General features: G+C 41.6%; 1 protein-coding gene across 1 annotated transcript in view; it reads left to right on the forward strand.

Annotated features, from left to right (window-relative positions):
- glceb (glucuronic acid epimerase b) overlaps positions 1-24,658 on the forward strand; it is a 60,733-nt gene that overhangs the window by 21,967 nt on the left and 14,108 nt on the right. Inside the window, exons 2-3 of the mRNA XM_071915707.2 lie at positions 7,890-8,003; positions 17,564-18,093. Coding sequence (XP_071771808.1) covers positions 17,577-18,093 — 517 coding nt within the window. The 5' untranslated portion in view covers positions 7,890-8,003; positions 17,564-17,576. The remainder of the gene's footprint in view (positions 1-7,889; positions 8,004-17,563; positions 18,094-24,658) is intronic.

The following is a 24,658-nucleotide window of genomic DNA, read 5'->3' on the forward strand; positions in this document are numbered from 1 at the left end:
TCTGTTGAATAAATGTTGATGATGACCCCACTAGCTTGAATTCAGTGTGATTTATACTGGACTGGTTTTCTATGTTTTTTTTTATGTTAGATGTATTGTAAATGTTCATGTGTCCTGTGCACGTTTTTAATGACTGCAGGCTGCAAGGCAAAATGCCCTTTGGGGACAATAAAGGTTTACTCTACGCTGCTCTAAAGTGGACTGTATGTGGAGATTACTGGCAGTGAGACGACTGAATCTAGATACATAGTGAAGATTAATGTCAGGGAGTCGTACATCTATGGAGAAAGAATTATGAATGTCCTGAAACCCATTCTTGTGTCCCAGTTTCCTCTTCACTCTCTCTCTCTCACTCTCTCTCACTCTCCTTCGTCAAAAGTCTTGATATTTTAAAAGCAAGCCTTTGATTGTGGAATAATGTTATATGCATATTCTGGGTTCAGAGAGGAGAATAATAACCCCTCCCACCTTCCCCTTTCGGAAAGCCCTTTGTTCCCCTGTCTTTATTTTTTTCACTCTGTCATATCTGCAAGAGATTGAGCGATATATACCATCAAAAGCCTTTTTGAAGCTTCCCACTCTCTTTCAAAATCCTTTTGATTTCCGACGGCTTTGACTGCTTAATATTCCAAACTAGTCGGTGGCCTTTTCAGAGAACTAACAAGGTTCTGAGGATGCGAGTCTTGTCTTCATGCGGAAAGCAGCTGGGGCACAGCCTTCTTCCATCTCAGACCTCACATCAAGGTTGCCGTGCTCCTAACAAGTTCTGAGCTCTTCTTCAGACACACAGTGGCTGGTAGGACAAGTTCTCATGTCATTATCTTTCTGTCCTTGGTCTACAGGAGTGCCTTCCTCTCTCCCTTCAAAAGCAAGACATGCACTAAGCTTCCTTTTGCTCTAGACTGGCAGCACAGTGTAGTATCTGTGGCTAATGAAGTCTCATGCGGCCTCTACTGTGGAGGTTTGGAGTTTACAGTTTCATCTTCCACATACATTATAGGATAATGAAAACGCATACTTAATAGTTTAGGTATTTGTGTGCCAAATGCTAAATATTGTGTGTGTATTTGTGTGTTTTGTTGCGGCTTTTACGACTTATTGCCAGAACCAGATGTCATAGTCTTTGCAGCTCCAGCTTTTGTCTACAAGGATGAAAGCACTGAGTTTACTACAGAGAGCCCCATAGAGTCTTGACAGGCACCAAGGCTATTTACTCAGCTTCCAAAAACTCGGTCCAAACTCTTGTTTACTTTCATCTCAGCTTCCTCTTGCCAGCTTGCCTTTGCCACCTCCCTCTCCAAGCCTTATCCTCTCATCCTATTTCTTCAGTTTAGAGTTGGAGAGCAAAGCGGCAGTGGCTCTCAGAGAAAGCATCAGTTTAAGTTCCTCTGTCAGTATGCATTTGCTCACAGGCTCCCCCTGCCTCCCCAGAGCCTGCTTGTTTTTGTTGCCTCAGCCTGCCACTATACCCTTCCTTGCCCCGATATTAGCATGATCCAATGACTGAATGCAAAAAGAGGCTTAGAATGTGTGTTTATTTAAAGGGTAACTGACTCGTGATGCCACAGGTGCAGTGTGGCAGTATGCGCAGTTTGTTAGGCAAGTTACCAATGGAAAAATATTTTTGCAAGAGAAAAGAAGAGAGGGAAAGCAATGGGGGAACAGCTGCACCCAATCTGGGTGTAATCCACGGTGGAGACGCTGCGACAGACCCGCATTCTTTCATAGGCAGTAAAAGGGAGAGACGGAGCCCCAAAATATATGCAAAGCCCTTGTGAAAAACAGCAAAATTTACTGACTATATTCCTGAACACTTGTGACAGCCACGACACGTCTCTCAGCATGTGATGCAGGCCCACTGAAGCCCTCTTTATTCACTAAATCCACTGTGAAGATTACCCTAATGTTTTGAGAGTTGGGAGAGGTTGGCGTGGTGAACTGCGCTCTCGGACTATAGGCCTAGCTTGAGTGTCTTTTTTGGGGCCCCAGTTGAAAATTTTTCTCACTGATTGGACACTGGTGTAAAGGAATTGCTAAGATTGATAAGAGATTCATATGTAGCGGTGGGCCTTGGTATGCATTCAAGGCGAATGAAAGGCATCTGTCTTGGTAATGTTTTGATTTTCCATCCATGCATTTTTTTTCCCCTTTCAATAGGCTAGTGTCATGTTGAGGCATTGTATTCGTTAGTCCATATTAAGATGTACCCTGGAACTTCTCGTTTTATGAGCAACAGCTTTGACAGGCCATTATGAATCAGGAATGAGCAAGAGATTCCATTTCCTTTTCAAGTGTACATCTATTATTTAATGTGCGTTGGTATATGCATAATGGAAATTAGCCTGGAAAGAGCCACTTTCTCTTCCATCTTCATTGGATGCCAGATTGAATATTGTATCTTTTGATAGTCTTCTGTATGAAGCTCAGTGCTACCATTTCTCGTTTCATGTTTTGGCCCATCTAAGGTTCAGCTTTGTGTGTGTGTGTGTGTGTGTGTGTGTGTGTGTATGTGTGCTTACATATCCCATCAGTTTTGACTTGGCATACAGATGTGTGCCTTCAAAGCATTTGTTTTTGCTAACCTGCAGGCAGACAGCACCCAGAAGGAAAGCAGACAATTGTATCCATGCAATTGCACCAGTATTCCTTAGTTACACTGAAAGCAGTGCTGTGTGGTACAGTGACTACATTCAGCATCAATGTCATGCATTCATCTCAAAGCTGGAGATGTCATTTTTCAGCTGTTTCCCATGTGTTCATTTCCCTATAAAAATGACAGCAGCAGAACTCAAGGCAGTAACTTGTGCAGTGATGCAGTTGGGTGTACATACATGCTTCAGCAGATGTGACTGACTGCTGTCACTGAGAGCGGCCGGTGAAACTGCTTTACTGATTCTCTTTGGTATCAAAGCAGCTTTTTCTTTGCGGATCTTCAACTCTACCCACTAAAGGATCTATGTTCTGAATCCAAACTTGTAGCGTGTGTGTGTGTGTGTGTGTGTGTGTGTGCGTGTGTGTGTGTGTGTGTGTGTGTGTGTGTGTGTGTGTACAAGAGTGAGGTAGGGTTGGCAAAATGTATGCTAAAGAAAAGAATGGCATAAGCAGTTCAATCCACAGCTCCAAGCAGACATCTCAATTAATTTGGCCCTTCACTTTGCAGACTCAAAATTCTTGGACAGTGCTTTGGGCATCAGATGGTCAATAATGCCTGGCACCATGGTACCATCAGTGGTGTGATCATTCAATGTTTGGCTAGCCATTGATTCCCCAGAGAAAATGGATGTATTATGAATGCCCAACAGATGGGTCTCCATCTCTCTTTTCACCACACCCTGGCTGTAAGTCCTGATAGATGACTGCTTGTGTCAGGATGGCAGCAAATGAGGAGCGACCGGAATAATTGATGGCCTAATATCGTTCTCGGTCAAGCCTCTCTAAAAGTAATATCCTCTGCCTAATGTTCAAAATGTATTCACAGGAGAGGGCCATAAAGTTGATGTTCATGATTCATATGCAAGGTGTCAACCCCTTGCTTAAGAAAGGTCGATTGAAAGGGACACTATGTAAAGGCTATGAAAATGGTGTCAGCTCAGTGCTAAGCTAGTAGAGCCACATGTTAAGCCACCTTGAAGAAGTGCTAGTGTGCTGCTAGTCTTTCACTCTCCTTGCTCTTAATCAGACATCTTTAAGCTGGCAAATTTTTAGGGCAAATTTGGGGCAGAATTTGCTGGCAATGACTATGAGGACTGGGCAATGGGCAAAGAGGTCAATGGTAACTGACAAATTTGAGGAGGAGGAGTGAAAAATGATAAAATAACAGATACTGCTGTCATCACTCTGATCTTGGCCTCCTTTTTTCTACTGAAAATGTAATAATTTAATCATTTTATCCAGACTATCCACTGCAATTTCAGTCTGTAGCCTGCCCCGCCCTTACCCTATCCAAGGTTTGTAAAGTGCCTTTAAAAAGTATTCCACCCCATTGTTTCTACACTTTGTAGTGTTGCAGCCTGAATTCAAAATGGATTCAATTGAGCTTTTTTTTTTTAACAGCAATCTACACAAAGTACTCCATGAAGGCAGAATGAGAACAGGTTTTTAGCAATTTTACAATTTATTCGCAGAAATATCCCATTATTTATATATACAGTACATTCAACCCCTGTGTACAAGTGTGAAAGGTGAAAAAGCGATTACAGCTTGGAGTCTTCTTGGATTTGTCTACATCTGCTTGCCACATCTGGATTTGGGGATTTTGTTGCATTCTTCCCTGCAGATTTGATCAAGTGTGGTCTAGTTGGATGGGGATCATCTGTGAACAGCCATCGTCAAGTCATTCCACAGATTTTCAGAAGGATTCAAGTCTGCGTGTTGGATGGGCCACTCAAGGACTTCGACAATCTTGTTCTGAAGCCATTTGAATATTGATTTAGCTGTAAACTAAGTGTCGTTAGAAATCATTGCCAATCTAAGGTCTTTCATGCTCTAAAGCAGGTTCTCCTCAAGAATTTGCCTGTATTTGTCTCTGTTCATTGTTCACTCTATCTTCACAAGCCTCCCAGTCCCTGCTGCTGAAAAGCACCCCTTCCTCCCAACGTGATACATGCACTATTCTCTTCTCACTATTCTCTTTCTGGTGACGCAGTTGTACTAGGCAGGCACAGGTTAGGCCTTAGGTAGCAGTGGCACAGCTGTGTTGATTTGAGTTTGCCGAGAACGGATATGGAGGGCGGTGGTTCCAGGATGCTGGATTACACGGTTCTTTTTGAGGTTTTCGTGGGCCTAACTCAATTAAACAGTGGTGAAGGAAGGTGCCCACTAGATAACCCTAATGATATACCCACACTCACACACTCAACCCTGTAAACATCTAGTTTAGGTGGCTAATGAAAGGCACTGCTTGTCTGATGGCCTTGTCGGTCTATTGGACGGAATAGTCTGTTATCCTGTACGGTAAATATTTGTGGATTAGTACATAAATATTGCAACGTCTCATTTGGGTTTCTGTGTGGATGCTTCCTATTGGTAAAGAATGAAAATTGAGAATGAGTACTTTATCATGAGCAAATTATTTTTTATTTGTATGTAGAATTGATCAAATTGTCCCCAGCTCTGGTGTGTGCATGTCTGTGTGGTGACTACATATGGAGCAACTGAGACGTTACTCCAGCAAGGCAGAGCTATATCCAGATGTTCACTCCTTTGGGGGAAGAGACACACGTCTAGAGGGAAAGCTATGTTGCTTAGAGAGAGCCTAGATGACAGGAATGATGCAAGATAAGCCCAGGAAGAATGAGGTGCTCCAGGCTGTCATTTGCTCTTGTTTTCTGCATCTTGCCAACTGCCTGCAGCACACCTGCCTCCAAAAAAAGCATCAGTAGGCCTATACAGTAGCCAGGGAATATTGATTAAGGCTGCTGACATTTCTAGCTCCTTTTCATTTCTAGCATTATGAACTCTGTCCGGGTACAAGACTTGGATAAGGATTGTTGTTATGCTTGTTTCAGTTGAATGTCTGAGGGCAGGGTTATAAATTAATTGCATAAATTTACATTATATTGATTGTTTACATTTATTTTCATTTCTCAGTTAGTGAGTTTTAGTTTCAAATTTACATTTTATTGATTGTTAAAATGTATTTTCATTTCTCAGTTTCAGTGAGTTCAGTTTGGATTTTTTTCAGTGTTTCTAACTGTTAGGGCCTTAAGCAATAAGCAATGTATAGGTCATTGCTGTCCTGACTTTTTCATGTTAGGATATTACAATTTTTGTAAGGACTATAGGGATGATACATTTTGTGAATTTGCTCCACAGCAGCTGTCCGGTAATGGGTTGCAGCCTGGTGATTATTAAGTCGGCCTTGTCTCCAGTTCCTTTTCATGTCAGCAGAATGGAGAATCAGTCGATAGAACAAAAGGCCCAGCTAGGTGTAGGCTAACTCCAAGAAATGTGCACCTCCAAATTGCACCATAGATACCAGTGTAGATGATGACTTCAGTGATCACCTGAGGGCAACTAGAGCTGTTTACACCCGTTTAAATATTATTGTGTGTTCCTCTGCTGTTTAAATGTTGTGTGTTCCTCTGCCCTTCCTCCACCCCCCCTACCATTTTATTCCTCAGACAAAGTGCTTTTTCTCAGTGAGTCACAGAAGCTCAATGACTTCATTCATATGATTGCTAGTAAAAAAATAGCTTTGGTCATAATTTTGCTGGTTCAAATGGCCTATCAGCAGAAACATTTTAATGGAGTAGTAAATGTGTCATCAATGATGCACAAACACCTTTATCATGTCTGTTACATGTCTGCTGCTGGCATGGTGGGAGTAGGTTATCACAAAATGCATGATGATCATACAGGCCAGACATTTTTTTATGTATCAGTTCATGGGAAAATAAAATCCTCTTGTGTTTTGGACATATCAGTAAAAGCAAAGTAGTTCATCACTAATGCTGTGCATATGGATCTAGCTTATTATAATCATGAGCTCCTAAAAAAGTTCCATCCTTATTGGCTTGGCATCAAAGTATTCAAAAGAGTACCTGGACCATGTGTGACTTGCGAGGCAGTGAAGTCTTGTAGACTTTACATACTTTTGCTTTCTGTAGTTCAATGACAAGAGTGGTACATCACATGCAATTAAATATTCCAATGTGAGAGGAATTTTCCAACCAGAATCTTCACCCAGTCCACAGCAAATCCAACCATGTGACTTGCCCTGCTATTAACATTTTATTGTCCAACTTTTCCGCCATGTCTACTCTTGGCTGGCTCATGCTCTTTGTTCTTCAAGCACTGTAAAACTGCAGTGGCTGAAGCAAAGACTGGTGGGTGCCCAGCTCATATAATTTCTATAATATCTAATTTAAGTGCTTTGTCAATAAGCTAATTTCATAAAAAGATCAATAGGCTCTCTTTGACACGGTGATTTAGCACCATCTTTAGTTTAACAGCCTCTTTCGACAGAAGCTGTTAGGAAATTTATATTGGTGAGATTAATTGCGGAGTAAAGTATCCATGTCAGTCTCTGCACATTTGCTATGATAGATTGGTTGTACATTAATGACCCTGCTGTTGGAAGGCCTGTAAATTCATCATGCCTGCAATTACAAATATATATTTGTTTCCTCATCATCATTTATAGTGCATTCAATGTATAATTCAATGGAGTATTGATGTAAGGGTATAATTTAACGCCGGTCAAAAAGCAACAATCATTTTTGTTTCCCTCAGAAAAGTTGGTGTTAAAAAGCTGCTTAGCAGGCAGGAGCGATCAATCATAATTTACTTCAAGAAACATTTAGCCTGGTTAAGGGATTTAATTTTGAAAATGTACAACCTAATAAAAGACCAAGATGCTTGGAGTATTTGGGGATCAATTCTTCAACAGTTTTTTATAAGACTTAGAGCCTGCATCAGACTGAAGACATATTGTGTAGGCTTCAGTTAGATAAGTCTAAGGTTAGGTGTATGGCAAAGGTAGAAGACATAATTGCCTTTATAAGAAAGGCATCCATATAATTAACATGCAAAATGCTATTTTTTTGTTGTTGTTCTTTTGAGAAATGAAATTCTGTGGACTTTGTGGAAGGACATTATGGAGGGACTTGATGGATTGACTGAAACAGTTCCCAGGTTGTGATAGATCAGATAGATTTCTTACTAACATGTAGAGACCTGGTAATCTGGTAATGGAACAGCCTGTGTTACCCTGCAGTGGAATCACAAAGCTTGTATGCTTGCCTAATTTACCCAGCATTCCTCTGTGATTGTGTTGGAATGTACCCTATATCCCAAAATCCAACATTAAGCCAAGCATAATGCCTAAGTAATATATATGTTTGTTAGTCGCTATAATGAAGTTCCACTTGCTCCTGTCTCATGTGTAGGTGCTGAACAATCTGCAAATAGAGATTACCAGAAGAACCAGCAGTTGGATTACTTGTGGTGGATGTCGACAGGATGTCGAGCCAGTTGGCCGTTTCTTGGTGAATGGATTAGAGGTCAGTACCTGTACATCTACAGTCTTAGAATTTCTCCATGATCTTCTTAAAGCAGCCATGCTTGTTTAAATGAGTGAGCATAGCTGTACAACTCCCCCTAAGCCCTGCATTTTCTCTTCTTGTCATCACTGAATCAACTTTGATAACATAAGGAAAGAGGGAGCTCTTTGAACTTTCTCTGTATTCATTAGTTTGTATCAGACTTTTAATTGGGTGTCTGCATGGCGAGAGACTGTTGCACTTGTGAGAATTCAGACGCTGACACACAGCTCCATGTGCTACCGTCATAATCTTTGGGGAATGGCAATATTTTTTTTTTTGCCCCACCATTTCATGCCATGGATGAAATCTGAGGGGGCTATGTCACATGGTCATGGTCCCAAGAGTATTAATCCTGCCATGGCATGATTTTTATTTTTTTCCAAAACTTTAACAACATAAGCTCCATTGTGCAGCTTTGCCACCCAGTTTCTTCTCCTAAATCCATTTTTTTTACGGTGCAGCAGGAGCAAGCTACTTGTTGGCATAACCTGCCTCTAAAACGATAGATGAATGTCTTCATAATGGCATAGAAAAAGTGTTCACATTTTTTTTTCTGATTTCTCTCCTTCATTTGATTAGGAGTTTGCTTAATCCCTCAGTAGGCCTCTGTTATAAGCTTTTTGGTAATGACCTGCTTAATCCCCCACTACAGATAAAACATACAGGCACATTAACTTCAAAGCAGTTTCCTCTTTTCTCGGCTGGCTGTAAGAGAGATAAACAATGTTTTATTGTTGAGCATTAATGCAAATTTACATGTTGGTCTGTCTGTGTTGACGTATGTTTGCTAGCCAGGCATCTGTCATTCTTTTTAGCAACAGCGAAAGGAAGGTGGCCATATCTCATTTCCAGTCAGAAACACCAGGTTGTTTAATGCCAGTTCTGTTTTGGCAAGCTTAGTGGCAGGAGAGACAGACTTATATTTTTGATACTTGTAATATAAAGGGCACTAGAGTTGGGCAGGTGTAAAAAAATAAATAATAATAATAATAAAACCAGTTGGATGTATGGCCAAATGCGGGCATACATCAGTATACAAACTTTGACCACCAGGTGGCAGACGCAAGATACTCCTGAGCAACAGTGGCGTGTTTTAAATGAATAGAAGAAGAACTCAGCACACAGCCTGTGACAGTTTTTCATGTTCATAGAAAACTTAAAGCGCCCTTTATAAACAAATATATTATATTTATCACGTTTTCACGTTGCGTATTACCAGTACAGTACAATTTAATACATTAAGTGCAGACAGCTGATGTAGGCTTGGGGTACTTTTTTAGTTTACCGGATCATCTTATAAAGCCAAATGCTGGAGCAGTTAATGTGCAGAAATCAAACCAGTGTAAGCTTTTCTGAATGAAAACCTGCAGACTCTCAGACACTCAGTAGGGCTGCACAATTAATCATATATTAATCGCGATGTCGATATTGGCTTCCACAATTAATTGATTGTGGCCGGGGGCGATTATTCACGCTGGGTTTAGCTTGCTCTGGTGTAGGGCTGCAACGATTAGTCAACGTAATCAAAACTCAAATTACTTGAATTTTGACCCAGTTTGCCGCTGACCTTTCAAAGCGCGTATAAACTCTTCCATTAGCTTGGATCCAAGTGTAGTATACAAGGAAGCACGGGTTACGGGGTAAAATATTTCCTTTTTAATCTCCAACCAGAGATGCACTGGCAAACGTACTACTTCCTTATTTACACTAATTCTCCCGTGGGTCCTTATGGGAAACTTCAAAATAAAAGCCCACAAACACCCAAATAGACTTCTTACAAAATAAGTGTCTTAGAATACAAATGCCCAAAAACTAAGGCTACAGAGGTGATGGTCCCGGAAAAAAAACAACGGACCCGGTGCACCGGAATCACAGGTTCAAAGATTTTTACATTTGAATGTTTTTTTATTTATAAGTTTATAAAATACATTATGAATGTGAAGGCATTTCGGTTAACTTAAAATGCTCAAGTGCAATAAAACAAAATGGATGAATAATCGTGATAAATAATCATGATCACAATATCGAGCAAAATAATCGTGATTATCATTTTAGCCATAATCGTGCAGCCCTAACACTCAGCGTAAAAAAAAAAGTCATATCAGAGCTTTTAGTTGCCAAATCATCTCGATACATTGACTTGACCACTAGCCTAAAGAGAGCATACCGTAATTCCCCTAAGCACTGCATATTGAAAAAAACATTCTGCATGAACCAACCAACCAACGAACACACAGAGCTGGGTCTTACTGAGCTGTTCCTCCCGAGCTCCTCACAATTGAAACAAAAGAATGAACAAACCCAGAATACATTCATTTGAGAAAAATTAAGTGCTTTTCTTTGTTTTTCGCAAGAGCTTGCCAAATATTTTAATAGTGAATAGAAGTTGTTTTAACAAAGAATCTCCAACAACTTTCTAATGCTTCACTAAACGAGGGCTCATCATACCTTCTTGTTATTGCAAACACAACCTACCCAAATCTACGACTCTCTCACCTGGCAAGGTATACCTCATCAAACCCTAACCCTAACCCTAACCCTTTGAAGATACAAATGCATTGCCAAAATGATAAAGTTATTATAAAATTATGTCAAAATTGAATTTAAGTTAATGCTTTTTGTGAATTCAGATGTCACATTAAGCTCGCTTTTATGTCTTTTATGTCTTATCTGGAGCTGGAAATAGCCTTAACAGAAAAAACAGCCTCTTTATTTCCACATTTCTTAGGAAAGACAAAGGGTCCTATTCAGAGTTTCTCTAAAGTTTTTTTTTTTTTTTTTTTTTTTTTTTTTTGCTGGGATACATGCCTAGTAGCAAATAACATGCGTGGTAGGAAATATTGACATATTTTGGTGCTGAAAAGGTTGGCTTCTATTGTTGACCATCACCACTCACTCACTGAATTTTAATGAAGTGTGGGCAAGTGCAACAGATGGAGAAGGGACCGAGGGAAGCATCCTACTCTAAATGGTTGTTGGATAAAGATGCAAAAAGTTGTTTTTTTTCCCAATGAGTTGTTTCCTTGGCTTCATCCTTCCGCCTACATGTTATCATAATCGCACACAAAGCGCGACACAGACAACCCTCTAACCCCCCTCTTCTTCAATATGCACACACACACACACAGACACACACACAGCCTCCTTCCTCCTACCTAACATGCCTCTCAGCTCCAGCATGAGCTGATAATTTACAGGCAGTCTGAAACCCCCAACTGACTTCACCCGTGGAGGAGAGCACTGAAAATGTCAGGAGTTTAGTTAGGGCTGGAACACCTGCGCCGCACGCAAACACTGGGCTTCTGCTCCAATAGCTCCCCAAGGGCAGCTCACTAGCGCTCAGCCTTTATCGCAATGATGGCTGCTTGTGATTTTTACACCAGAGGACAGCAGGAGAATAAAAACAACTCCATTTACCCATCACTAGGCACTGTGCTGCAGTGGGCATGACATGTTGTAAAGGGTTTAATCTGCACTGGGAACCAGGACAGAGATTAGCAGCTAGTTTGGCTAGCGGTGCCTTTCAACAAGGTCACTACACAACAGCAGTTTAATGGCATAATATAGTATATTAGGGCAGGTTTTAGCCTCTTCATATCTTTATAGCTGCAACCAGCAGTTAGTCACTCGGTTGGTCCCAAAAATGTCAAAAAACTTTACTGCACATGTGCCATTGCAAGACACAGCTATAAAGACTATATGAGCCTGCATGCTGCATCACTCTTGAGTTTAGTTTTGGTTGGTAAAGCATAGCATTGCCACGCTGCACAGTCGTGTTTTCAAGGCCCACCAGACACATTTTTAGACGTCCCCATGTCAGAGTGACAAACAACCATGTTATCCAGTGTTGCTGTGTCCACCCGGCGTGGTACGGGAGCTGCGTGGCATTTTCAGCCGTTCTATTCTTTTTACACTTGTTGTCTCGTTCTTGCCGGAGCCGCTTGCGTCTGTGAAGCATGGAAATACACTATTTTGACTTGTAGGTGTATCTATACAAAGTGAAGAAAGAGAAAATCGAAATATTATATGGTCTCTTTATTTATTGTGCCAAAAGTTCAGTTTCCCGATTAAAACCGATGAATGAATGATGATACCCACTCCCTAGAAACTCACTCTAGAGATTCATACACACACTAAGTCCCTATAGTAATACTATAGGAATATTATAGTGGTTTTTCACTGTATTTTAGTGCACCCTTTATTCTCTGGGTTTGATTGCTCTTCTATTTTTTTTACCTATACTTTATACTTTACTTTCTCATCTTAAACAGGGGAGATGGTCATAAAGGCATCCAGAGTTTTGCATTTGTTTAAAATGAACTCTCCAGCTGGTGTCTTGAACAGCCTGTCCACATCTGAGGTGGAATTGGATACTTGTAAGCCAGGGAGGGGATCACTCAGTGCATTTCATGAAGCAACTGCCAGTGCATCCAGAGATCCCTGATATGTTAACAATCCATCACAGCTCAGCTTTACGGGAAAGTACTTGTCATCGGAGTCTGGCCTGTGGTGATCTCCAAAAGCGGAAAAAAAAAGCTGTGAATGATCGGACATGTGAGACCCCCCACCTTATGACCTTATGTGCCCTGTGTTTACGGCTCCCTGGTCCTTGCATCGATGTTCCTGTTCCTTTCATCATTACCATCTCAAAGCATCTTTTCAACACGCCTCTGTTCGAATACACCAATTCCAGCAGTGTTGAGGCATTTTTCGAGCATTGCCGTTGGTGTCAGGCTGCATTTTTCACCATATAACAATGCCTCATAGCAGTGCTCTGCGTTTGATTCTGCTTTTTTCATCTGCTGATATGATTTTCAAGTCTTGGCATGCTTTGTGTGTACTGGTCTTTGATCTTTTGCTGTGACAAAAATGGCCTGAAGGGGTTGGCACATATAATGTTTACGCTATCCAGATCATGGTGTATCGCATAACATACTCGCACTTACCTGGGTCAGGTATGGCCCCCAGTGAAAAGGCTTCAGGTCCCATTTCTAGAAGTCACATTCTAACAGTTCACCTCATTTTGCCACAGCATCAGTGCCCAGTGCAATAAAGATGGAGGAAACATAATGAGTGAGTGAATTGGTTCCAACATCCATAAGGCTAATGGAGTGAAAGCATCCAGTCACAAGGACCATAAAACCTGAAAGCAAGCCTTTCTCAGCCTCTGTGGTCCCCAGTGCCAGAGCCAGTCTCTCCCCACTATTCCACCCCCACCCATATGGCTGTTATGTCTGCTTAGTAGGACAATGTGGCCCCTGTGCTTCCAAGGCCCTGGGTGCCAGGGCCACAGTGGAGGCCAAGGACAGCAAAGGAAATTCCCCTTTGGGAGGGTTAAGGAGAGGCTATGCGAGGCTGTTTTCACTGCTCATGGGAAACATTGGGGCTGCCATCAGTCTTCAAGTATTTAATGATCAGTAGCATCTGAATGTACTTCCTCCTAGAGTTGGGAACGTAGAACTGGCATCAAATTTCTTAGAACCATGGGATTTGGAGAGCCTGTGATGTGATTCTGCATATTGATGCCTGAGAATGTAATTCACATGCTCGTCATATGGTTGCTCACAGCAATAATATAGCTCTCTTGGATTGTTTCAGCAGTAGCCAGCTGCACACTCGCAGACGCCTGGCTGAAGATGAGTCACGTTATCAGTTGCAGTATACAACTTATCTCAATACTGCTCTGTTTGCAAAGCTAGATGGAACCATAGCTGATTGCAAACTGACTGAATGGGGCTCTAAAGTTTGGCTTAGATTTACGAGCGTAGAAAAAAAAATTATTGCTAGATGCAAAAGTAAAAATGTGTTCCTTGGGAAAGGAACTAACATCTCAAACATGATGAAGCATTTGTCTCAGTATGGTGTAATATAAGAGAATATTGTGTTTTAAATATGCTACTGTATCCATTCCCACAATATGCCCCTAATACAGCCTCAACACACACATAAATCCCCCAGGCTTTTGCTAATGTTTACACGTAAATTAATGGCAATTACAATTGAATATATTCTACATATTTTCTTAAATAGCCACACGGCTCAAACTTCCCACAGACCTCCTCCTCCACATTTGTCACTGATAGAAGTACAAATGCTCTCAGTTGACCATCTCCACGAGACGACATGGTTGCGCACTTCCACATTGCATCCCTCAAGAGAGTGGGGGAATGTCACAGAGCAGTGATGAGGTTTGGTGAAAGGTAGTACATTGTTTTTCCACAGTTAAGTATCATTTTTGGGTAAGCAAAGGGTAGTACTGATATCCCAGTTATCGTTACACAATCAGTGCAGTATTTGTGGATTTTAATACATTGAGGCTTTATTTGAATACAAAAACATCAGATAGCTGTCATCATTATTAGTCACTGTAAAAGCTATTTAATTTAATAGAAATGTGAGAAGACCCACTTGTTAAGGATCTAAATTTAATCTACAATAGTAATTATAAAGGTAATAATGTATTTGTTAATTTGCTAGAAACATTTTCTTACAAAAAAATGTACATTATAAGAATTAGTATTGACAATCAATAAAGAATCAAATGATAGTGGGAATTGGATTTGATAAGAATACCAAAAACGCCCAAGCCTGCTTCATTATGCAGACACTCTTTCCCTCCCCCTCTGTCCCTGGGAATGGTTGTGCATCACAGCATTTAGGATGGAAAGAATGGGCATAACCCTGGTGCAATCACCTTGGCTACCAACTAACATAATACATACAGAGAGCCATGTTTGGTCATTCAGGACATGCACAAAGACTGATGCTATCATTTAAAAAAGCTGAGGTCTCAAGTCGCCACCTGCTTTTTCAAACACTTTCCAATTTCCTGAAATGGGACATTGGGAGTGTGTAAGCTGAAAAGCTCCTCTTCTTTTCCAGTGTCTTTTGCCTCAATCTGTCAAGCATGGAAGGCTTTTATCCTCCAACAGGATTGTCTTCCACATCCTGTCCAGTCACATCTGTTTATTTTTAGTATTTTTTTTCAGTGTACTTTTCCTTCTACGTCACGAGAGCAACTCAGTTATTACCAGAGGGATTACATCTGTGCAACACTTTCAGAGTTGAGCTGATAACCCCTGGATTACACCGAGGCCCATCCGCATTTTATGGACATACGTGCATTTGGGTCAAAACACACAAGAGACAATACAGCTACTGTCTGGCCAACTAGGTAAAATGTTGTTTGCCCTGTATTTACACTGTGCACAGCAACAGATATGATTTACATAAATCATCAGTGGATAAAGAAATGGTATTCTTTGTGCGTAAATCTCAATACACAAGCGACATCCTGGCTTTGAGTCTGGTCTAGGATCCTTGTCGCATGTCATCCTGTGAAGCTATCATGAAGAAGAAAGGCCAAAAAAATCATATGAACTGATGTAATTAACCAACAGTAGAAAAGTAGTATTCCAGTACTCTATTTTGCCTGGTCAAGTTTACGCTGTGTTTAACTCACTGACTTAGGACAGTTCCCACGCTGCAAAGCCCGAGCCCATGACCATCCACCTTGAGCCTCAACGTTGGCAGCAAACTACCATAAAAAGAGCCAATTATTTATAGTCGGTTCCCTGACAAGGCGGGCCATACTTATCTTCCAGGGTGCAGTTCCGCCTTGTATTTTCAGCATTGTCAGAGCTCCCACCAGCCCAATCTTTCATCTCCTCACCACACTGACATTTCTCCAAATATCAATGATACTTTTTTATATGTGGCAATAATTTACCAAGCAGAGAGATATGCCAAGGCAGATTTTTTTCACAGGAAGACAACAAGCTTGAAACTAGAACATTAGAGGAAGGAAATATCCAAGTTGGGTTTTTTCTCTTTGGGCTTGAAAATGAATCAGTTGTGTATTGGTGGGGAAAATGTCGTCGTGGAAATGGTACATCTCAACCAACACCGGTTTACCACTCTTAGTACAGGGACAGAGCCTCAGTTCAGTGTTTGGATTTTACCCTTTTGCTGCTGAGCCTTACTTAACAAGGAGCCTATACTTCATCATCTTCCACCAGCTCACACTGCCTCAACTTTGCTTGTTAGAGAGCCCTCAAAGTCCACTCGCCTTTTAGACGACACATCCGTGAGAGTAACTTTGTTAGAGAGGCCACTAGCACTGTAATTTGACTTTGTGTTGCTATGGCAGATTGCCCCATTGTCCAATTAATGCACATTAATTGCACTGACCTTTAGGAGTGGCTGGTTTAAGCAGAGGCATTGAGATGATCTTGGGGAGTAATGAATTTCCTCCCATCCTCCTCTTTCATCGGAGGGCCTGGCTCTGTCATTGCTGTATTTGTAAATTCTTGAGCAGTAAGTTGTAATTAGTGTGGAGGAGGTGGTCCCAGTTTACCTATTGATTTTTTGCTGGGTCGATGAAAATGCCAGAGAAACATGGCAGACACGAAGCATGGAGCCAGACTGATTGGCTCTGTAACATGCCCGATTTGCTCAGTGCGTTATTTCAGGCCTCTGTCCATCTAGACCTGGTCTCAAGTACCCCCAGTTCCCTCTACACTTACCAGCCTCTCTTCAGGTGCTTCTGATTCATCCGAGTTGTTGAAGGCAGTCTCCTCACCCAAGAAACAGACAGAATTGTATATTTGTCACAAGTCACAATTTGCCCTCTATTCCAGAGGAGTTGTTTTGTTTCAAGCAGCATTCTCTCAGGTTCATCTGTAAGAACAGGGTTTGGTGCCTCCCAAAGCCCCTTATCCTTTTAAGAGGGAATGGGAGAATTACTGGATAACGGCTATTTATACTATACAGTCTATTGCTGCTCAACACTCAGCGCTATTTACCCTAGAGCTGATTGGCGTTTGATGGTTTGCTAAATGATTTATTTTGGTTGCATTCAACTCATTTTTAGATCACTCTGAACTCAAACTTGTTAAGGGGTTTTGCCTATGGTATAACCAGTATTAATTTGATTCAGTTGATTTCTTTCACTGAACTGGAGCGTGACACCTACCTGTAAGTGAACAGAATGGTTAAGTCAGTATTCTCTAGTTTTGCCACTGACAGTTGCTTTTGATGCTACGCTATCCGTCTTTGGCTGTGTGCATATGCAGATGCATCTCTTCAGTTTATCCTTCGCTCTTCAATAACAGTGATTCAGTAGGGCATGATGGGTCAATGCAAAATCATTTCATCCTGTTCAGCCATCAAAGAAATGAGGCAGTAAAAGGCAAGGTCTGTAGACAATTGAAGGTCAGAGTTGGTGCAGCATGTTGAACAATGATTTGAGTGTTAGGTTTTATTTCTACACCTACATAATTTTGTAGTTACACGGGGCTGTTAACAACATATATTTATGAGGCTGCTGTCATATTCCACAGCAGGCTGTCAGTCTACACTGCTGAGAGTTGTAGGTGATGTGTTAAGTTTTTCATCAGCAGATGCTAGATGACTTTTTAATTTGTATTTTTTGAAAAGTTTTGAACTAACCTGTTCGTAACAACTTATCAAACATACATGCCACTAACGTATCCAACTTTTGTCTTTCTGTCATGCAGGTGAGCTGTGACCATGCGTTGCCTGGCTGCCCGGGTGAACTACAAGACCCTCATTGTTATCTGCGCCCTCTTCACGCTCATCACTGTGCTGCTGTGGAACCGCTGCTCCAGCGACACCTCCCTGCGCTTCCTACCACGTGCTCCCCCGGTCGCTCCCAGTCCCAAGGTGGGCGATGCTAGCATCAGCAGCCAGCAGCAGCCTCCGCAACCCCCAGAGCCCCCACCTGTTGTTGGTGTTGTTGGCGGGATCAAATACGAGGAAATCGACTGCCTGATTAATGACGACACCACTGTCAAAGGCCGGCGGGAGGGCGGAGACATCTACCTGCCCTTCAGTTGGATGGAAAAATACTTTGAGGTGTACGGCAAGGTGGTGCAGTACGACGGCTACGACCGTTTCGAGTTCCAGCACAGCTATTCCAAGGTGTACACGCAGCGCGAGCCCTACCACCCCGATGGCGTCTTCATGTCATTTGAGGGATACAATGTGGAGGTCCGTGACCGTGTCAAGTGCATCAGTGGGGTGGAAGGTAAGAGTTGTTTGTTCCAGTAACCTATTCTTAATGTAGATTAAATTAGTATCTCTCTGAAATACGGATGTACAAGAAAAAGGACCCGATTCAGACCTTGACGTAAGTGCCACGCAATGGTGCTTAACCTAGAAGCCACACCAGAGAGAGTGCATCTTGTTGCCATCAGCATTGCGTTGCTGTGACGCTCTACCTGCTACACACATAGCACTCCAACAGCATAGTGTTCTGATTATCCGTTGTCCTAATTTCATCGACTGTTCCCCACCCATTATGCGTCAGTAATAGTGTTTTAATACATGCTATGTTAATCATCATAATCTGGGCAACAGGTTATATAACATTTAGGCAGTTAGTTACCATAAAACTCAAGATACTAGATGTATATTGCGATTGGCTATTATATAGGTGGGCATCTAATAGCCAAATTGCATAAATGTGTTTGGATAAAAAGTATGTTTTGCCAGCAATGTCATGCAGTCATGAGAACAAAACTGTTAAACACAGTGCTATATTGAAATTTTACTGTTTATGCTTGCTGATGTCACTTACATGAAGTGCCGTTGTTACTAGAAGGTCCAGGTAAAATGCCTGTCCAGTTACCTGGAGCCCACTGTAAAGGGCTTGAACATTCTGGTCCTAAGAGAGGGCATTACTAATTAACACTCACAGCTTTCCCTCTCACCTCTATTTGTCTCCGTATAACTTGAGGCTAAGTGGGAGCCTGGATTGTATAAACCGTTGCCTCTGCCTTTTTGCTTATTATATGAGGGTATTAGCACTTCTTGTGCACTTGAGTGTGTGTGGGGGCAGCTTTTTTGAGTCCAAAGAACACCTCTTAAATGCAAAGACATCCCTGTTCATTAACAGACACGGCTCTGCCCACAGAGAATTTTCGAGGAAGAGAGCCTTAAGTAATTTACCTTTTGCCCCGGTGAATAATCCACCAGCAATGAACTTGCATTAAGTAAATGAAAATGGAATTGATTGTGGAGATTACAGGGCCTGATTGACTAGTGGTGCACCGGTCTGCTTTGGTCTGCTCACCTTTAAAAGGCAGATTCAAATTTAAAACCTATTCGTGCATCACCAGTTTGTGTTGGTACAGACATGGACAGGTCTTCACTTTTAACAAGTTTTGCGATGTAATTTGATGTATCACTGTCTTCTCTTTGCCTGGATTCGTTGAGTCCATGAATGTGGATTCATTCTCTCACTGGGTGTCTTCCTTCTGACTTGTGAGAGTGGAAAAGTGTGAAAATGTGTGTACTGATTTATACACACTTGGGGAAAGGCCATATCTGAGTGAATGCTGAGTTTATGCTCTTTGTTATGTCATTGCATCGATCAAGCTTATTGAATGAAATCATTATCAGTATTGTTTTGTCAGGTAACTAATTGTGCTTTTGCTGCATCTCTTCTCGAGTAGGCATTATTTTGGGGCAAAGCTGTACTTGAATAAGAGACAGCTACTTAGATCTCAGCAGAGAACATTTTGACATGACCCGAGGCAGTATAAGTAGATGTCCACATTGTGTCCTGGATTAGGCTACCTGACTGGCAGGCTGCAGCTTGTAAGACACCCCAAGGAACCATCCTGTTCTCCTGTAGCGCTACTAGTGTAATTTGCTGCCCTTGTTGGTTTCAGTATTTAGTTAAAACTATTTGATCTCTAAGTTCTATCCATAGGGGTGTGCAAAATATTGTTGAGGTTAGATCAATTTTGCAGGAGATATAGTGGGGAAAAAATTTGCATAAAATTCTGAATGGCTGTCATGGTGGAAATTAAAATCTGTATGTGCAATGGATTCAGATTTTTTTGGTGGAATTTTGGAATGGAATGGAATTTTTTATTCTAAATCTTAGGGTTCAGGAGTTACTTACCAAAACGTTAAGTTGCTTGTTATAGTGCCACCATCTGTCTGATCTGTGTATTTTTTGTTGCCTGAGTAGTGGGGGAGATTTTTTTTATGTCTCTCCTCTTTGATCCAATCATGCTTGTCAAATAAATCCCATGTTTTATTGCAGATACATGATTGATGTAGAGTAAATCAGCACCAGTTCGGCCAAGTGACACATTTTGAGTCCTCTATTCGGTCTGTTCTAAAGTGAAGTGTTAAGGCTTGACTAACAAGACAGATGCAATTTCAAAAATGCCCACACAATTTGTGTCACCCGTCCCACCGCCCAAATGCAATTAGCCTTTGTTTAACATTAACAACAATCAAACTTGATTTGTGTCAAGTCAATTAAAAATGTTTCTTTTTTTCACCCCCAGATTGCTGGCATTTCAGTATACAGTAAAAAGCTAGCTGGATGCCTGTCAGATGAGTATTTCACCTTGTCTTCCCACTGTAAGAGTCCATCCCTATTAATGTGTTTACTTTTTAAGTTCCTTTGAAAATGATGGCCAGGAAGGATCAATAGCTCATTTGAAAAGGCTATTGGTCCAAACCACATTGTCATCAATATAGGTGCGTGCCCCAATTGCTTGGAAAAGTGGCCTCATATACTTGACTGGAATTGCTTAATAGATATTCATTATCCTTCAGGTCTTGTCAAGAAGCTGGAGCCACCAGCATTCAAATGACAAAGGCAGACATACTCAGACATAGAAGGAAAGAAATGCTCTTTCTTAAGGCTACTGCCAAAGTGATAGCACTAGGAACTCAAAAACTAGAACACCATCTGAGATGAAATGAGGCATTTAGGATCACAAAATGTAGCAATTTTCAAATTTCCACAAGAAATTTCCTTCAGAAAAAGGAAATGGAGCAGTGTTATCAAGTATCTCTCAGCTACATTTGAATTAGAGGTTGTGTGACAGTTATTCGCCCACTGTTTTGAGTCCTTTTTTTGATCCACTTAAGAAGCAAGAATGGAAAGAAATTCTGCAACCGCAAACATTGATGTGAAATCCATTTTCATTGTCTTCCTCTTTGCTCTGGCAAGGAGATGTAATGAATAATGATATATTCACTGGCAAAGTGTCAGTTGCAGAGGTTAGCTTGATGAGTAATGATAGCCAATGTCTGTAAGAGCAAATTGCCAGCAGTAAATAGGTCTTTTTGCTGAAATGAATAGTACATTTTCCCACGTTGACATTTTTTTTACCTGGTGATGCAAATCTGCCATTCTGTTCTCCACACAAACAACACCACTGGTACAGTGCTCTTCTTTTTAGTAAGAGCTCCAGAGGGGCTGTGTCATTCGTTCCATCTTACTCTCTTTCAGAGGTTGTGGCTCTCACTCTCAGGCAGAGGCGCCTGCAGGATCCTATGTGATAGTACAAGAACGGCCCGGTTCCAACAACCACCCTTCGCCCCGCCAAGTGTCATGCGTGCGCACGCACACACACCAACCTATTGACACACACTCACACAGTGGCATAGAAAGAGAGAGAGATTTGCGATACATTACATGACAACACTATAGAGTTTTTGCACATTACATGACAAAACCCATATATAAATCAAGCGCTGAACAAGCATCATGTGCCAACTGAAACAGATAGCCTATCACACTGCAATTCAGAGACCACTCACCGGACTACAACAGCCACTCTGTGAACCGCTATGGGACACGGCATGATGAATACCATCAAGAGAGCTTGCGTGCAATAAAACCACTCAGCACAAACGCAAAAGCAATGACTCTCTTCATGTCAACTGCATGTAAGAGGAATTCAGCCAAACACAGCAACCATGCAACAGCAGAGCAATGCACATTCTAAATAAGAGCAACTTAGACTAAAGAGACACAACGCAAAAGCAATAAACAATACAAAGACAGATGACAGAATCAAATTAAATAATGCTCCTACCTATTGAAATTTATTCTGCTAAAGCTCGACAGGCAACAACAATTATGTTCAAACGCCAAGGAAATGTTGACAATGCAGTAACCTATTAGACGCCGCCAAACAAAGGCAACAACACCAATCATCAGCCTTCAATTTATTTTCCATCAAACACCTGAGTGCTCATTAGCGTAGGGTAGCCGACTGTCAACTGAACAAGCAGTGGACACAACCAGTGTATCACATGAGGGGGTGGGGGAGTGAGTAAAAATGCAAAAACCATTGAATATGCCATCACAATTTTAGTTAAGAAAGGAACAGGGAGACTGTAAGTGAAAAAGTGAAAAATATCAGCTGAGTTAATGTACAAACAGTGCGAACTGGCGTATGGCTGCAGGCAGCACTGCTCTCAGGTACATAATACTGAAGTTAGAAGGGGGTCAAAAAAGCCTAAAAAAAACATTTTTCCTTAAAGTTGGTTCAGTGAAAAGTCGATTCTCAGTGGATTTTATTGTTTCAATACTGCAGTTCTCAGGATTACGTTCTTGTCTGAGCTGCAGTACTCCATAAGGACCCTGCTGGGAGACAAATTTTGCTACCTTTACCCCAATTGTGTCCCCCACCACAGGTATGGGAGGCAACATATTGTGGGGTGGAAAATGGGTCAGGCAGGAATCCAGCCGAATCTATTTGTACCACTGAGTTGAGCAGTGGGGAGCCAGGTTACTCTCACCCTCCTATTTCCTGCAGACCACTCCTTTTCATAAAAAAAAAAAAAGAAGGAGCATACACATTTACACTCACATACACACACACTTTCTCAGACACGTTTCTCTACACCACAAGTTCCCATGCTCCAATAATTAAGCCCAAGGCTCTTTGCTATTTAGCACTCCACATGCACACACATACACACCTCTCTTCAACTTAGCATATTTTTATGGGTGAAAATAGCACTCCATTAATTAGCCTGTCACAGTCAGAGTTACTGCAGGGCTTAAACAAGGTCATGGGAGCATTTCTCCCCCAATACACCCTGCTACCCATGGAAAAGTTATTTAACAGGGCCCTCGGCACATATGCATTAAACATGGAGACGACCCCCTTTCATCTCTCTAGCCTCTGCCGTAGTCTGGTGGGATCCGAACAGTCTCAGGGGCCAAACTCCAGCATTTGACACCCACCCAGATCGCTGGAAATCTGTTTCAACTGTAGGCATCAAGCGGGTGCTGGTTTCTTTAGATTCTGATGGTGCCATCCATGATTAAGGACCTCTTTACATTGAGAGCATTTTAGACAAATCAAATATTAGCAAATCTTAGACAAATTCGACCTAAAGCCAAAAGCTCAGCAATAAAGTGCTGTGTATTGCAAGGCAGTGTGCATGCAGTCTCTCCTTTCTATTTAGTCCTGCTCTTCTCCCTTTGCACCTGCTAAGAAGACTTTGAAGGTGTGCAGATATCCTGATCACTAGACAAATCAAACTGAAATTTACATTTAGTGCCTGCATGCAAATTTCTCTCCTTAAGGTTTTACCGTTAGAAGGTGTCTTTGAGACACTTTTCAAACACAAACGTTTTTATGTGGTCTCATTTTGACAAATTGCCTCATCCGCTGTAGGGCTCACAGCTGTGTAATAGAAGGTTAGAAATTGAGGTCTTATTTTTTTCTAGTTGCACCAGAGAATTCATGTGAGACAAAGAGCAGACGTTGAGAATAATGAAACCCTAACAGCCAGGGCACCATCATTAGTGGAAGTAGCTAATCCCCTCCACAACACCCTCTTAAATCAAGATCTATCCATTTTCTTTCCGTCTCCTCCTTACTCTTGGGTTGTCTTTATCACTCCTAAGCTCGCCCCTCCCCATTCCACACCCCAGACCACCATCACATAAGCAATTGCACAAAAACAAACACTCATAAAACACACACAAACTACATGCTACTACCTGCATAAAGCAATGCACACACCCTCTCTTTTTGCACATGATCTCTCTTACGCTCTCTAACACACACACACATACACAACCTACTGTCTAAGATGGGTAAAGCCCTATCTAGTGAAGACAGAGGTGGAGTGGGATAGTGGAATGAACAGGCTCTGAATAGAATCTAGGCCAGACGAACTTTATTTAGGACTAACTGCTAGAGCAGGTCGAGGGTTCCATTCCTGCCTTCTGTGAAGCACTTTGTAACCTTGTCTTGAAAAGTGCTATATAAATAGTTATTATTATTATCATTCCGCTTAAGTTGCTGCACCCAGTTTTAACACCCAGCCCTAATGTAAACCCTACAGCCTTCCCCAACACCTGCTATCTTCACCCAGCAGCGAGGAGTAAGTGGACCTGCCGCTAGTCAAAAACAAAGCCAGTGGAAAAAGAGGAGGAGGAGGAAGAGTTGCAGGAGAACAGTAAGGTGGCATATAGCACTGGTGCTGTTGGATCCACTTCTGTAGGCTGAGAGCCCACTTTAATTGGCAGAAGACCTAGTTTTGCAGATTGCTGGAGAAGTCCCCTCTCTGGAGTCAGGAAAAAAATATGGAGGCTTAACAGCCAATTCCGCATGGATTACTTAGTGTTATTCAGCAAGAAACTGGAGGAGTGCTGAACTCATTTGGAGTGGGTGAATGATGTGCGAGCACAATACAGCGTTAGTGTTAGGATTTTGACAGTCATTTGACTTAAGTTGTCAAGGGAGATGCAAGCGGCAGGACAGGCATGGAAAAAATGTCTGGAAAGGGGTTGGAAGTGTTTTAAAACCTAGTTG

The sequence above is a fragment of the Centroberyx gerrardi genome, chromosome 1, assembly GCF_048128805.1.
Source record: "Centroberyx gerrardi isolate f3 chromosome 1, fCenGer3.hap1.cur.20231027, whole genome shotgun sequence".
NCBI classification, from domain to species: domain Eukaryota; kingdom Metazoa; phylum Chordata; class Actinopteri; order Beryciformes; family Berycidae; genus Centroberyx; species Centroberyx gerrardi.